The sequence below is a fragment of the Eublepharis macularius genome, chromosome 3, assembly GCF_028583425.1.
Source record: "Eublepharis macularius isolate TG4126 chromosome 3, MPM_Emac_v1.0, whole genome shotgun sequence".
In the NCBI taxonomy this organism is placed as follows: Eukaryota; Metazoa; Chordata; class Lepidosauria; order Squamata; family Eublepharidae; genus Eublepharis; species Eublepharis macularius.
The window spans coordinates 90,789,054-90,805,870 of record NC_072792.1 but is presented as its reverse complement, the minus strand read 5'-3'; the positions used below and the strand labels follow the sequence as shown (position 1 = coordinate 90,805,870).

Below are 16,817 nucleotides of genomic sequence, written 5' to 3'. Positions count from 1 at the left end.
AACCCTGCCACCAGGGTTTTTGCAAAAGAATTTTTTTAAAGTCAGCACTAGAATATTGTTATGTTGATGTACAGTTGTAACAATAGGTGTAGCAGGTTCTCTGAATTCCCAGCTTTCATTAAAAAAATTAAAAAGTAACTCTCTAGTCCCTTCCCTTGTGAAGATATGCCTTTTCCCTTGTACTTCCACAAGTGAAGGGGCTAGAGACTTACTTTTTTAAAAAATGAAAGCTGAAACTTTCAGAGAACCTGCTGCACTTGTTATTACAATAGTATATTGATACAATAATATTCTAGTGCCAATTAATAGAACAAAAAGTCCCCATGGTGCTGGGGGCAGGGGAGGAAATAGCTGTTCATGGGACAAGGTCAGGAAAAATGCCTGTCTTATAAATAAAGCTAAATCCAAATTGCTTTGTAAAAATATGAGAAAGGAGAAACAACAGGACTTGATGAGAATAACAAATTGTGAAGTGGTTCAGAAAACAAAATACCTAGGAATTGAGTTAACAGTTAAGAACATAGATTATTTAAGAACAACTACGAAAAACTATGGGCTCAGATAGAAAAAGATATGATTAAATGGAATAAGCTAAATCTGTCTCTGTTAGGTCATATTTCAGTAGTTAAAATGAATGTATTACCTAGAGTGACGTTTTTATTACAAACGATTCCAATCGTAAAAGACAAAAAGCAGTTTGATAAATGGCAGAGAAAAATTGCAGAATTTGTGTGGGCAGGGAAGAAACCAAGAATAAAAATGAAGGTGTTATGTGATGCCAAAGAAGGGGGGGGGCTTGCAATTACCAAATTTGAGAATATATCATGAGGCAATATGCCTAACTTGGCTGAGAGAATGGGTAAAATTGTCTAATCATAAATTATTGGCTCTGGAGGGACATAAGAAGCTGTTTGGATGGCATGCATATTTGTGGTATGATAAATACAAAATGGACTCTATGTTTATTCATCATTACGTTAGAAAGAACCTCTTTGTGGTATGGCAAAAATATAAGATGTTTTTAGGTGAAGAAAGACCATTGTGGATAGTACTAGCAGAAGTTGTGAATCCAAATCTGGAATATAAAGGAGAAGAATGGATAACCTACAAAGAACTGTTGAAGTGGGATAAAAACGAACTGAGGATTAAAGATAATATAGAGTTACCGTTTCAATATAGATGGTTACAATTCAGGCAAATTAAAGATCTATTTGAAACTGATAAAAGAAAGAAAGGTTTTAGACAGGAGCATGGGGACCTAGAAGAACTTTTATTAGGTGATGGCCTAATATATATCTCTAAGATATATAAACTTTTGCTGAAATGGTACACGGAGGATGAAACAGTTAGTTCAAATGGTAAAATGGGCAATGAATTTTAATAGCGAAATTACAATGGACACTTGGGAATATCTTTGGAGAAACACAATGAAAATATCGACAGCTACTAGTCTAAAAGAGAACGACTATAAGATGATGTACAGATGGTATTTAACACCAAAAAAATTAGCAAATGCCAACAATCAAATGTCAAACAAATGCTGGAAATGCAAAAAACATGAAGGTTCAATGTATCATATGTGGTGGTCTTGTGAAAAAGCTAAGCTATTTTGGTCTAAGATTTTTGCTGAAATGTCATCCATTTTGAAATATAGCAAAAAGCCAAGAACTGTTATTATTGGGGTTAAATATGGAAAATGTGAATGTTAAGGATAGAGTCCTGGTTTATTTCATGACGGTGGCTGCAAGACTACTGTATGCTCAACACTGGAGACAGGAGGAGCTACCAGAAATTCAAGATTGGATTCGAAAATTGTTGCACATGGCGGAAATGGACAAATTAACAAGGAAATTGAAAGAACAAAATCCAAGGGAATTTGTGGAAGATTGGGGTAAATTTAAAAAATATTTAGAAAAGAAATGGGACATGAAAGATCAGTTGTGGTCTCTTGATAACTACTGAGAGATTTAGAAGTATAAGATAAAACTTTGCCTTAAACAATAGGGGAAAAGCAACTTAGACTAGACTTAGTTATTAGGGGATAAAGGGGCAGAGTGCTGTTGGGAGTCCACAAGGGAAAAGGGGAGGGGGTGGGTGGGATAACATATATTAAGAAAAGGGGTATATTTGTTGTAAAATGTTTTTGAAATGTATGTGAACCCATCCAATAAAAATTTTCTAAAAAAAAAAAAAAAGGAAAAATGCCTGTCATGTGTGGGTGGGTAAAATCTGAATTTACCCACCCACACAGCAGCCACCCAGTCTTTACTGTGATCTTTCTCAAAACTTTGGAGCAAAGCAAGTTTGAGAAAGATTCGAGAAAAGCCAGGGAAACCCTGGGAGGTGCATGAATGCACTAAGCAAGAAAAATCCTGCTTCCCAAAATCACCAAACTTAGGGCAGATAACTTGTGTGGAAGACTACCCTGTCACTCTTTTTGTCCTCCATGAATTCTAGACATGGTCTCTGCAGCCTCTTTCCCTTCTACTGTAGATAGATAGCTACTGCCCTTTATCTTTCCTATCAAGTATGAAGTTCTCTTACAAGAAAGAACTCCTGTTTCTTTTCTAAATTAACAAGGCTCAATGTAAACTTATCCTAAAGCAGCTATGACATAGCTCTGCTGCACAAATCCAAGCTCTCTTTTCACAGAAGCATACCATACTTCGGGTTGCCAGATCTCCCTACCCCCCTGGAGGGGGGGACTCATTGTTTGGCTCCCCCTGCATGCACATTGTGCATGCAGGCTTCCACCCTGCTCAATGACATCATTTCCAGGAAGTGTTGTCATCGCACAGGGCGGGAGTTGCCCCTGGGAGCGCTCCTGCGCTCCACAGGACGATGAATCTGGCCCGATTCATTCTGAATCCAGACCAATTTAGGCCTGATTCAACCTGAATCTGGCCCGATTGGGCTGCTACGGCATGCGGGAGCATCGCCGTGCTCTGCATCAGCCTGATTTGGCCCAAATCAGGCCCAAATTGGGCTGGGTTGGCCTACTGCAAAGTGCAGGAGCACTCCCACACTCCACAGTGGCTCAATCCAGCCTGAATCTGGCCTGATTCAGGCTGAATCAGGGCTAAATCCAGCCCAAATAGGCCCAAATTGGGCCACTGTGGGGCACAGGAGCACACCGCGCCACTGGGGAATGCACCACACCACCAGGGAGCGTGTCCAGGAGGTTTGTCCCCCCTACCAGCCAGGTAAGTGGGGGCAGGGGGTGGAGGATGGGAGTGGGGGATCCTCCATACCCAGCAGGGGACTGGCAACCCTAAAAATACTCCTTTTCAGCTGCAAGATTATGATGTATTTTCAAGGCAGTGATCAAATGCTGAGCCAATAATATAACATTAAGACTGACCACCTTAGATCTACAATCTGTCACATACTAGGAATGCCCACCAGAAAATGGCTGAGCTCTATAAAATGGATAATGAAAGAAAACCTACATGTGTAGGCTGAGGAGAAGTAAGCGATCCCCCTCCCCCTGAACCTCAGGCTCTAAAACTAACTAACATTCTGGAACTTAATCCTGACAAGGCAGAGGTGCTACTTTGGGAGGAAGGCCTGACTCAAGAAGTGGGTTATCTCTTGTTCTGGATGGGGTTACATGCCTGAGAGCCAGTTTGGTGTAGTGGTTAAGAGCAACAGGACTCTAATCTGGAAGACCAGGTTTGATTCCCCACTCCTCCACTTGTAGCCAGCTGGGTGACCTTGGGTCAGTCACAGCTCTTCAGACTTTCTCAACTCCACCCACCTCACAGGGTGATTGTTGTGGGGATAATAATAGCATACTTTGTAAACCGCTCTGAGTGGGTCTTGAGTTGTCCTGAAGGGCGGTATATAAATAGAATGTTATTATTATTATTATTATGTTATAAGTAGCAAGTTCATAGCTCAGGGGTGCTGCTAGACCTTGGTCTCTTGTTGAATAAACAGGTGGCAGCATTTGCCAGCTTTGTCTGGTTAGCCAGCTGTGGCCCTTCCTGGGCAGGAAAGATCTTGCCACTGTAGTACATGCCTGGGTAACATCTAGATTAGATTACTACATAGGGCTGCCACTGAAGACTGTCCAGAAACTTCAATTGGTACAGAATTCTGTGGTAAGAAAGCTGCCTAGGGCGGGTCATAGGAACCATATGACTCCAGCATTGTTCCACCTATACTGGCTTCCAATTTGCTTCTGGGCTCAATTCAAGTTGCTGGAATTGACCTTTAAAGCCCTATATGGCCTGGGGGCACCATACCATAAGGACAGCCTTCTCACATATTTCTTACATACTTGTTCACTCCAGCCATCTTCACAGGCCCTGCTTCGGGTACCCCCACCACCTGAGATTAGGTGGGTGGCAACCTGAGAAAGGGCCTTCTCAGTTGTGGTGCCAAAACTTTGGAACTCTATCCCCAGAATGATTCCTGTGTCCCCATCTATTGCTGTTCCACCAGCAGCTGAAGACTTTTTGTTTGTTTGGCATACCCCCAATAACTGTTACTGGCCCTCCTCTCTGGACATTGTGTTGTGTGTTTGTGTGTGTGTGTTTTATGGAATTGTTTTTATGCTATTATGTTGTTTTAAATTGTTTAATGGAGGCTATATTTGAGTAGAGGGGTAGCATACTAATGTTTTTAAATGAATAAATAAAGCACCTAGCACTTGCATCCATGATGGTTGAACATGGCCATAGGTGATTCAAGTTCAAATCCTTTCTCACCTGGGAAACTGACTGAACTAGTTTGGACCCATTACTACTGTTCTGTGGCATTGAGCATCTTTGGTTGGGTAGGAATGCCAACCAATAAGGAAAGCTATAATCTAACAACCAGGTTTTTACTCTTCTTTCCTGCATGGATAGGGTTGCCAGGATTGCAACTGGTGGGAGGTCGGAGGGTGGGGGATGCATGGGAGTGTGGACACTTAAGGGTTTTACAGTTATGTTTGCCTGCACACATTAGCACCTATGTGTGCCTGTAGGGGTTGGGGGTGAGATTATTTCTCTTCTGGTGTGACTAGAAGCGAAGTCATCACATCAGGGCTGATAGGTCCATTTTCTAAAAGAATTGTCCCTGATGTGATGTCATCACTTCTGGTGACACTTCTGGTGACACCAAAGTGACATCATTTGGAGCATGTCCATAGCCACTTCCCAGGCCTGCCTGCTGATGGTGCGCAATTTCCAGGGCCCTGCCTCCTCCCGCTGATCACTAGTGACTACCAGGCAGAGGCAGGAATCTCTGGGAGATTGCCCACCACTGACAGCCTCCTGGAAACTCTGTTCATGGAGTTCATCAGTGCAAGGTGGCATTCTCTTTTCTGTTTCCTCACTATCCCTTTGCTCCATTGCTCTGTTTCTCACCTGGTTTAGATTCTAGCATGAGCCAGGATAGAAGAAACTATTGAAGGCAACGGAACACTGTAAGTCTCAAACATGAAATCTCAGCAGTGGGGAGTTAAGAATGATCTGCCTTAGAGCAGTGCAAGGACAGTAGTATTATTTATATTATTTTCACCTGCTTTTGTTTTCCTGTTGCTGATTTGGCATGATCAACTTATCAGTTGTTCCTGAACAATATACACCCATGGCTGTGCAGCAATGCCCCCAGAACTGTGAAGTCTTTCAGGTGTAAAACAGCAGGAAAACTATTACCTCCATGAATGGGGGAGAGTTTGGGGGCATTAACAGGGAGCTAGTCTTCCCAAGCCCCAGTTACTGCCAGATTGACTTGTAGTTACCACATCCTGCTATAGATTCCAAAGACATAACATCTTTATTAGTGTGTGGGGAAAGGCTGCCAGTATCCTTTTACCCCCTTCCACGCAGTGTACCTAACTTTTTCCAACGATCATAATAAAAAATTACAATAAATATTTATTTTATCCTTTTATTCTTCAAAGTATTCCAGAGTGCTGCTGAAGGTATATGTTGTTGAAAGCAATGTGCAGTATCATCAACAGAAAAACATATATCAGTACACAGTTAAAAATCAACAGTATTTTTCTTCTTGAGGAACCATTAGGGTAGACAGGCAGATTCTGGATTCACATTTATTTTAGAAGCACTCTGAAAACAAAACAGGATTAAGAATGTATTAGTGGTACAGCTTGTTAATATTGCCGTGCACAATTACTATGAAGTAAGTTCTACCAACCTCCGTGAGTATGCATAGGAACTGAAATCAATAGAAATCAATTCTGCACCCAAAGAGTAGTTGTCAATGGCATCACATCTGATTGGAGGAAGGCGTCCACTAGTGGAGTGCCCCAAGGCTCTGTCCTGGGCCCAGTGCTTTTCAATATTTTTATAAATGATATGGGTAGCAGTGTGTGTGTGAACATGATTCTGGGATACAGGTGGACAGGAAGCTAAATATGAGTAGTCAGTGTGATGCAGCCATGAAAAAGGTGAACAAAATCTTGGCATGCATCAACAAAGGCATAACATCCAAATCCCAGGATGTCGTTATCCCACTATATACTGGCCCCACCTGAAGTATTGTGTCCAGTTCTGGAGGCTCACTTCAAAAAGGATGTGGACAAATTGGGGGCAGAGGAGAGCAACCAAGATTATCAGGGCCTGGAGACCAAGCCCTAGGAGGAAAGACTGAGGGACCTGGGGATGTTCAATTTGGAGAAGAGGAGGTTGAGAGGAGACATGATTATTCTCTTTAAGTATTTAAAAGGCTGTCACTTAGAGGATAGAACTATTCCAGTTGGTAGCAGAGGAAAGGGCTCAAAACAAATGGGTTTAAACTACAGGAGGGAAGGTACCAGCTGGATATTAGAAAAAACTTCTTCACATTAAGAGTAATCCAGCAGTGGAATCTGCTGCCTAGGGATGTGGTGGATAGGGGTGTGCAATTCGGGTTTCCAATTTGGGAAAAATACCTGAATCGGACCCAATTTGCAAAGATTGGGGGCTTCTGAATTAGGCTCAGCACACTGGGCTAGATTTGGAAACCCCGAATCAAAGCTTTCCTAAGCAATTTGTATTGCTTCAGGAAGCTTCGGGTCAAGGATTTAAATGCCCCTTTCCTTGTCCCTGCAAAGCAGCAGGGAAAGCGGCATTTAAACCGGGATCAGCTGTTTGGTGGAGAAATCCCCGCCAAACAGCTGATCCAATGGCAAGGGAAATACCCTTGGCTTTTTCACCCAAGGGGAGGGGAGCTCCCTCTGCCTCCCTCCCATTAGATGAAAAGCCCTGCTCTCAGCTTTGAAAAACTCCAAGCCGGCTATTTCACCCAATGGGAGGGAGCTCCCTCTGTCTCCCTCTCATTGGATGAAATAGCCAGCCTGGATACTCTTTCAAAGCTCAGAGCAGTGCTGAAAAGCCCTGCTCTGAGCTTTGAAAAAGTCCAAACTGGCTATTTCACCCAATGGGAGGGAGCTCCTTCTGCCTCCCTCCCATTGAATGAAATAGCCAGCCTGGATATTTTCAAAGCTCATCCAATGAGAGGGAGCTCCCTCTGCCTCCTTCCCATTGGATGAAATAGCTGGCTTGGAGTTTTTCAAAGCTCAGAGCAGGGTTTTTCAGCTATGTTCTGAGCTTTGAAAGTATCCAGGCTGGCTATTTCATCCAATGAGAGGGAGGCAGAGGGAACTCCCTCCCATTGGGTGAAATAGCCAGCTTAGAGTTTTTCAAAGCTCAGAGCAAGGCTTTTCAGTGCTGCTTTGAGCTTCTAAAGTTTTCAGACTGGCTTTTTCACCCAATGGGATGAGGGAAGAAGGAGCTCCCTCTTCCCCCCTCCCATCAGGTGAAAAAGCCGACAGCTCCTGCTGTGATCTTCTGTATTTTCATGGAGCATTCCGAAGCGGCTGAAATGCCCTAAGCAGCAAGCCACTTCGGGTTTAGGGGTATTTCAGATTCTTTTCCTTCTTCAGGAAAACCCGAAGCATGAAACTCAAATCTTTTCCTTGTGCACACCCCTAGTGGTGGGTTCCACCACACTAGTATTCGTCAAGAAACGACTGGACAAATACTTGTTGGGGATGCTTTAGGCTGTACCTACATTGGTCAGGGGGTTAGACTGGATCGTCTGTAAGGCCCTTCCAACTCTATGATTCTATGATTCAGTTTATTGTTTATTGCTGTAAGGTCACTAGCTTAGTTTTTCCATCCTGCCTTTCTTCCTTTATGAAACCCAAGTTTGCAAATGGAGGGCTGGTAGCAGAATTTGAGTCCAGTGGCACCTTTGAGACTAACAAGATTTTCAGGGAATAAGCTTTCGAGAGCCAAAGCTCCCTTTGACTCTCACATTATAGAAGTTTTTATATTTTTGGCTGAGTCAGGAGAGACAGCCCATTTAGAACTGCAGGAAACTAGGCTCAAGTTTATCTGTTGGGATAGTTTCCAGTTTGTTTCTTTTGGGTACACCCTGAATTGCTCCCACTAAAGGCTTTTCCTCTCTGATAAGTCAGCAGGAGTTTAGTGAAAGTGAAGTCTTTAAACGCTGAAAAGAGAGTTACATCTGCTGCTTATGATGGCACGTAATTAAAAAACAGCAGGAAACAGAGTGTTTAAAGTAGGACTTCTCAGAAATATAGTGCTCAGAGATAAGACAGGCATTTCACTGGGTGGGGGCTTTATTGGTTACAAGCATGCAAGACACCCCCCCCCCCATCCACAGGCAGTTTTTTCTTCAGCACATAATTAGTTAATGTGTTAAGGTACATATGCTCATGCAAATATGTTCATATTGTAACGCACTCTGAGATCTCCCCTCAAAGTCAACTTGGAGACTCCAACTGATACAAAATGCTGCAACATATTTACTTTCAGGAGCTAGACAGAGCATGCATATCACTTCTATTCTGCAGTTACTCCACTAGCTTCTTGTCAGTTACCAGGCTCAATTCAAGATCAATTCACTATCACATTCAAAGCCCATCATGGCCTTGGACTCTCATATCTGTGCAACCACCTGTACCACTATATTCCACCATGGTAGCTTTGCTGATCTGGACAGGGCCTTTAGCAGATACCACCCTGCAGCTGGGCAAAATCAACAACTGCCCAGACATACACTTCCTTTGTGGTAGCCCCCACCTTATGGAACGGCCTGTCTGAGGAGGTCAGGAAAGCTTCCACTCTCTTGGCTTTCTGCAAATTATGCAAAATTGAATGATTCAGGAGGGCTGTCTACCCAGATTATAGATATATAAGAATAGCTCAGAGAGATGCCTTGGTAGGGACAGCGACAACTACACCACGTGGAACTGTCCTCTGATATAGATATTTATTCATTCATTTATTTAACTTATGTGCTCCTATTAGGGAGTCTCCACACTGCTAAACATGCCATGGTAAATAGTTACGCTTTGTTTCAGAAAAGATTTCATTTCTATCCTCAACTTTATGCTTGTTTCAGATTTTCTGCTATCATTCCTTATTATATCCACGCTATGAATTTCCTAACTGTTGTTTTTGCTCAGTGAACTGCCATAAGAGCCAGTTTGGTGTAGTCATAATTTTTTCTGGGGAAAAGAGGGCTTTTTTCTGGGGAAAGAGGTGGGGGAACTCTCACCTGGGGCAAGTCCTGGGAGGAGGTGGTGCCCCTGTCACTACATGCACTAGGCAGGGGAGTGCTCTCCATTTTGGGCCTGATCTTGGCCTTTTGGGGCCAAAAGTGGGCCCCAAAAGGCCAGGATTGGGCACAAAATGGCCAGGATCGGGCCTCTGCCAGGCAGGGGAGCACTCTTCCTTGTGGCAGCAATCCATTCCAGACCACACACACTCCTGTGACTGCGGGGATGCACCATGGCCGCCCTTGGAGTGTTCCTGTGCTCCACAAGGGGCCCAATTTGGCTGAGATCTGGCCAAATTCAGCCCAGATTGGGCCTGAATTGGCTTGGCACAGGCCGCTGTGGCATGGGGGAGCACTCCCCCGCCCGGCAGTGACCCAATCCTGTCTGTTTTATGTCTGATTCTGGCCATTTAGGGCCCAAATTGGGCCAAAATGGGCCTGAAACAGCCTGGAACAGGCTGCTGCCACATGGGAGAACACTCCCCCGCCTGGCAGTGGCCCAATTCTGGCCATTTGGGTCCAAACTGGGCCAAAACAGGCTCAAAATGGCCTAAAACGGGCTGCTGCCGCATGGGACAGCACTCCCGCACCTGACAGTGGCCCAATCCTGGCTGTTTCAGGCCCGATTCCGGCTGTTTAGGGCCAAAATTGGGCTGAAATGGGCCCAAAATGGCCAGGATAGGGCCCAAATTGGCCTGGAATGGGCTGCTGCTGCATGGAAGAGCACTCCCCCACCTGGCAGCAGCCTGATCCTGGCCATTTTGGGTCCAAACTGGGCCAAAACAGGCTCAAAATGGCATAAAATGGGCTGCAGCCACACGGGAAAGCACTCCCCTGCCTGGCAGCGGCCTGATCCTGGCTGTTTCAGGCCCAATCCTGGCTGTTTAGGGCTGAAATTGGGCCAAAATGGGCCTGAAATGGCCAGGATCAGGCCTGAATTGGCCTGGAATGGGCTGCTGCTGCACGGGAAAACACTCCCCCACCCAAAAGCAGCCCAATCCTTGCCATTTCAAGCCCAATCCTGGTCATTTTGGGCCCAAACTGTGCTAAAACAGGCTAGAAGCGGCCAGGATCAGGCCTGAAATGGCAAGGATTGAGCGCGGCCAAGCAGGTGAATGCTCCCCTGCTCAGCAGCAGCCTGTTCCAGGCTGTTTCCCCACCCTGCCAATGTGTGTACTTCCCCCCCTCTCAGGAGCAGGCTTATCTTTGCTCCAGCCTCCAGGGGAACTGATCTCTGGCTGGAGAGCAGGTGGCATGGCCACCGCAGAGAGGTGCTGGAACGCCGTTCCTGAGCATTCCGGCAGAAAAAAAGCCCTGGGTTAAGACTGCGGGACTCTAATCTGCAGGATTGGGTTTGATTCCCCACTTCTCCATTTGAAGCCAGCCAAGTGACCTTGGGTCAGTCAGAGCTTCTAGGAGCTCTCTCAGCCCCACCCACCTCACAGGATGTTCCTCCAGATGTAGCAGCCCATGCTCATGAATGGAGATGAAAAAGGAAGGGGTGGCAAACCCTGTTACATCCTGGTATGCTAGGAAGGACAAGCCCACGGGGAACAATGAAACAATGCTTCACAAAGTGTTAAATTTTTAAAGTTTTAAAGTGCCAGTGCTATATAATTCATACATTCATACGTATTTGTGCAACTCTTTTAGGAACAAGAATAAATACATCATACAAGAAGTGCATTCATGAATATTGCAACATGTCCAGGTGTAATAAAGTCAGTACAAATTCAAATCCTTGCATTGGTCTCTTTCCTTCTTTCTTGTGACCTTTCCATGCACAGAGCAAACACAGAGGTGGGATGGATGTAAAAATCCTCCTCAGGCCCGATCTGGGGCCGGCTTAGAAACCACAGATTTCGTGTCCTCTTCTACGGGAGCACTGCCTCCACTGCAATATTACAACATTACAGTTTACAGCGTCTTCACCACCCTTAAAAGGCTACAACGTAATGCATGGCTTTACTTACGTTACATATGCTTGGAGATTCTCACATTACATCAACTGGATAGGGCGGCCGTCTATTCCAGGGCGCGGCCCACTAATGAGTAGCAAAGCTAAAAATACTCTCATCTATTGAGAATCCAATTAGCGGGTGACGTGTGTGTTAAAGCTATATTCCACCCTGATGCAAAATCCAACAGAGAAAGCTTTCCAAAATACATAGAATTGTTGACAGTACAGAGTTATACCAGTGGTATACCCTACATATACTAACTGCCCCTGCCAGTTAGTATATGTAGGGTGTACCACCAGACCCCTGAAAGTTAGAGTCCTTGAACATATTTCAATGATCCGGAATGATGTACAGGAAGCACCTTTGACAGTGCACTTTAAGGAACATAAACATTTGGATAATGATTTCCAAGTAGCTGTGTTGGAAGTGGTGGACACATCTCAACAAACATTCCTCCTCCACAGGGAATCCTTCTGGATTTTCAGACTGAACGTGGTTAAACCAAAGGGGCTAAACAATGAATTATCCCTAAACTGTTATTTGTAAAGGGAGGACATTAGAAGTCCTATGGCGCCACCTCCTGGTATAACTCTGTACTGTCAACAAATTTATGTATTTTCGAAAGCTGTCTCTGTTGGATTTTGCATCAGGGTGGAATATAGCTTTAACACACACGTCACCCGCTAATTGGATTCTCAATAGATGAGAGTATTTTTAACTTTGCTGCTCATTAGTGGAGCGCGCCCTGGAATAGACGGCCGCCCAATCCGGTTGATGTAATGTGAGAATCTCCAAGCATACGTAACGTAAGTAAAGCCATGCATTACGTTGTAGCCTTTTAAGGGTGGTGAAGACGCTGTAAACTGTAATGTTGTAATATTGCAGCGGAGGCAGTGCTCCCGTAGAAGAGGACACGAAATCTGTGGTTTCTAAGCCGGCCCCAGATCGGGCCTGAGGAGGAATTTTACATCCATCCCACCTCTGCATTTGCTCTGTGCATGGAAAGGTCACAAGAAAGAAAGAAAGAGACCAATGCAAGGATTTGAATTTGTACTGACTTTATTACACCCGGACATGTTGCAATATTCATGAATGCACTTCTTGTATGATGTATTTATTCTTGTTCCTAAAAGAGTTGCACAAATACGTATGAATGTCTGAATTATATAGCACTGGCACTTTAAAACTTTAAAAATTTAACACTTTGTGAAGCATTGTTTCATTGTTCCCCGTGGGCTTGTCCTTCCTAGCATACCATGAATGGAGATGGGCAGGAACCAGAAACTAAACAAACCGTGCTGTTTGTGGTTTGTCACATTTCATGAACCACGAACTTTCACAAACCTACCCTGATTCGTGAACCAGTTCGTTTGGTTCATGAAAACATCACATCCAGGTCAGCAAATCATCACTTCTGGGTCAGCAGAAGGTCACTTCCAGGCCAGCAGAAGGCCACTTCTGGGTCAGTAGAAGGTCTACAGGAAGTCCATCCCCTGTTGCCTAGGAAACTGATTGACTGGCGCCAGGCTGTCTGCAGTGACGAACCAAAAAATGAACCAAAGAAACCAGCCTAAAATTCATGGCGGTTCATCAGAAATGGGCTCTGATGAACTGCCGATTCACAAAACATGAACCATCCCAGTTCATCATGAACTTTGGTTCGTATTTCGGTTCATGCCCATATCTACTTATGAACAATAAGAAGCCTGACTTAGTGTGAGTAGAAACTCTAGCTCTGCATTCTATCACATGCAAATCAAGGGGTAGAGATTGAGAACACCCAGTGTTGAAACCTAGCTGAAGCCACAGTTCAGTGTTCAAAGCCTATTAGAAGCACAGAATAAATACAGTAAATCTCAGTAGTGTGTGCTGAGCTGGCAGGGGTTTGCAAAGTGGGAGATTCTGTTTGTGGCTAGCCAGTTGCAGAATCTCTTTGCCATGAGCAGGGAACTGCTCATGGCAGAAGGAAGAGATGAGCCCATTGTGTAATTGTCCTGAGTGCTGAGATAAAATATCAAAACTGATGCCATTCAGAAATTGAGGGCACCAGTGAAATTGATACCTGGACCGTTTTTAGGAAAGAAGCACCAGATAACACCAGTAATCCTTGAATCAAAACAGCATCCTCTGTTATTGCATTCTTCTGCACTGATTCCTGCGTAGCCACAGTTCACTCTGGCAATGGGTTGTATTTCACATTGTTGCGAGGCTGTTAAAGACAGTGCAAATTAATGTACTATTAAAATGTTTGTGAAGAGTGGAGTCTGATATTCAAAATTTTGTGCAGAATACTGGAATGCTTTATCCTACCAAAGCAAGGGGATATCTGTCTCCTCCTCCCAGCTAACAGCTACTGAAGAAAGTATTGCTCTCTAGCAACCGGTTTCAGTAAATGGTATCCTCGGGAAAATATTCTGTGGTGTGACACATTTTGGTCCTTTTTGCACTTGAGCAATGTATATTATGCAGTACAAAGCATCATGGAGAGGCAAGGGTAGTTTTTTTCTGTCGTGTATCCTGATCAAGTAAGACTAAGCTAAACAATCCTAGACTTCTGTAAAAAAGTAATCTTAGAAAACCCAGCCCATGCAATACCAGTGAACTATCAAAAGAAAATGAAAACCTGACTGTAATTCCAGCCACCAGCTATTTTCACAACCACCAGCCATTTTTTGTGTCATATGCTGTAGAGATGCTGGCCAGGCCCTCTAAAGAAAATTACTCTGACTTCAGCCTCACTATTTTCAATGAGAGTAGGATTAAAGCAGAACTTACTCTCTCCGAATAAAGGCCATTCTGTGTTATAGTTTCCTTTAGTGAACTTTTATTAAAAAAAAAATCTGAATGCCCTGCAATCACATTATTAAAGTGTCAGTAGTAATCTGTGCTTCAGTTGAGATTATCTGGAGATTTCTTTTTGCATGGTCTTGAATTCCCTTCGTGCTGTTGATCAGACATAGCAAGCATGACCATGGGTAGAAACAAGATATGGAGGTGCAAGATTTAGGTCCAATAGCACCTTAAAGACTGACTAGATTTCCAGGGTATGACTCTCAAAGGGAGCTTGCTGTTCTTGTTCTTCTACTACAGACAGCACAGCTACCCACTTGAGGATATGGAGGAGTTCACTTTCCCTTCAGATGCCTGAATAGATAGGTTTCACCCTTACTAAGGGTCTGACTGCTTGCTACATTTGGCGTTGGGAAGGAATTCTGTGCAACACACTGTCATCTGGATTTGCTAAGGCTGATTGAAAGGGTAGGGCCTAGAAGGGACGTATGGATAGTAAGGAACTGTGTTAAAGAGCCTTGTACTGCCTTCCAACTCTCTAGCCATCTTGCCCTAGTAGTGTGCATCAAAGTTGTTGTATGCAACTAGTGGGAGTAGGGATTGTGCTCTATTCTGTGGGTTAGATCCAATTAGTTTTTCCACTGTTGAAAAAAAGGAGGAAGGGATCCCTTTTGACCACCAAAAATGCTATGTGACGTGCATCGGCAAAAGCCATTTGACATAGGAGCTGTAATAAGCAGAGGAATTGGCTGAGACTGAACAAAAAAAATCGCTGGCTAGACCTAACCCTATATATACTGGTGTACAATGCTACACACCTCGTTATGCAGTGCATTTTTAGCCAGATGCACACTCTTTGCAGCAAGGAGAAGAAGCCTGCTTTCATGCATAACTGGTCCAACTTGATGTTCAAACTATACTTGAAACTCACTTTTATTCAGTTACATAGGGAAAAGATATTGGTTGAAAGTATGCCAGGTACATCATATGTTATGTCAGCAGAGTACCTCCCTTTTAAATCAGGCAAGCCATTGCTTTCATGTCATACCTGCTTTATCTACAACAATTTGCAAAGCTTTTCAGACTTGTTTTCCTAAAAGGCACTGATGAATGGTTTTTTTTTATCCCTTTGGACTCAGATGCTGACATAATCAGTACAGAGTCAGTAGAGGTATCTGTAACACCCCCTAGTAACCGTTGCGTGTTAAGCAACTATAGATGTGAAGCTTATTACATCATGCTTTCCAGTAATCCTTACCACCAAATCACCTTTTTGCCTCTTGCTTAATGAATTAATTGGGTTGTGATGGAAATAAATTACAAGATATTTGAAAGTACTGTAAAATTATATCAGGTTGCATACATATTTGTGTGCTGGTTTTAATGTTTTTTTAAGATTAGCTATTAATCTCAATGTTTTAATTAACTAATTAAACTAATTAACTAATTAGCTGCATTGGTGGCCATATCAGGGCAGAAAGGCAGGGTAAAAATCTAGTAAATAAATAAATAAATTCTACCAGTTTTTCCACTTAATCTCAACCAATTTTCTACCTGACTTCAGATTTCCTGCATGACTTTTGCCTACACAGGTCCCGCAAACTCCAGCATTGCCTTTCTCCCTCTTTGTCAGGGGAAAAGCTTGTATGATCAAACCATACTATCATTGAGTTAAAACACACAAATACTTAACTTTGCTTTCTGTGGAAATCAAAACCAGTTCATACATTATGATATCTATGAAAACTAAAGGTTCAATGCATGTATCTTTAGCTGGATGGAGATTTTTTCCCCTTGCACACAGTTTTTCTGCCTGCCCCACCAATTACACTGTATAATCCCAATGCCTATTAAGTGTTTGGCATTGAGAGTGGAGACTGATGAGTCCCCCTCCCTGTTGTCCCTCTCCACCAATCAGGCAGATAAGAGTTAAGAGCCACAAACTTTGATACCATACATGTAACCAAAGGTCAAAACATATGAACAATGATACACATTTCCAGAAACCTGGGGATGTGCGGGACATGTGCCAACAAGCTGCATGTAATATCTTCATACTGAGAAAATTTTGTCTCCTTTCCACAATTTCCCTCAACAAATACCGGTGTAAAACTGGTGCAACCATGCCAAACACAGCTGTTGCATAATATACAAAGTGAAACTTATTAAATTGGTTTCGTATTAGTCAAGAAGAATGAAATATTTCCACTCACATAGTATGGTATTTCCATTTGTCAGGCTGCTGCTGAGGCCTAAAATCAGGACAACAGCCCATAACAAGAACCTCTTGTGCTCCATGGCAACTTGCAGCTATCTGTCCTGAAACTTTGTTTTAAAAATGTGAGCTCTATGAAGAAGATTTGCTTCTAATAATTTTTATACTCAACTGTTTATTCAGGTTTTCCCAGATAATATTTAACTTGGAAGGGATATCTTTGTGTCCTCCTGACTCCACCTTTGTTTTGATTTTGATTAAAATGTGTTTGTATACCAGATACATTATCACACAACAGATGGTTGGTGGCTCTATTAATCTTAGTGGGAGGA

The 16,817-nt window shown here is 43.4% G+C and overlaps 1 protein-coding gene across 1 annotated transcript; it reads right to left on the bottom strand.

The window, feature by feature from the left end:
* Positions 1-5,882: 5,882 nt before the first annotated feature.
* Positions 5,883-16,621, bottom strand: LOC129326534 (putative gastrointestinal growth factor xP1). The gene is made up of 3 exons (XM_054974746.1): positions 16,484-16,621; positions 13,543-13,689; positions 5,883-6,059 (listed from the first exon to the last, which is right to left on the bottom strand). The coding sequence occupies exons 1-3, from the start codon at positions 16,566-16,568 to the stop codon at positions 6,049-6,051; spliced, it is 243 nt and encodes an 80-aa protein (XP_054830721.1). The 5' UTR covers positions 16,569-16,621; the 3' UTR covers positions 5,883-6,048.
* Between the last annotated feature and the right edge of the window lie 196 nt (positions 16,622-16,817).

What these genes read in the sequence shown, in the direction of transcription:
- LOC129326534 (XM_054974746.1), bottom strand. Translation starts at nt 16,568, where the DNA reads ATGGAGCACAAGAGGTTCTTGTTATGGGCTGTTGTCCTGATTTTAGGC. An exon ending in AAATGGAAATACCATACTAT is followed by an intron (nt 13,690 to 16,483) that starts GTGAGTGGAAAT and finishes TGTCTTTAACAG; the next exon opens with CCTCGCAACAATGTGAAATA.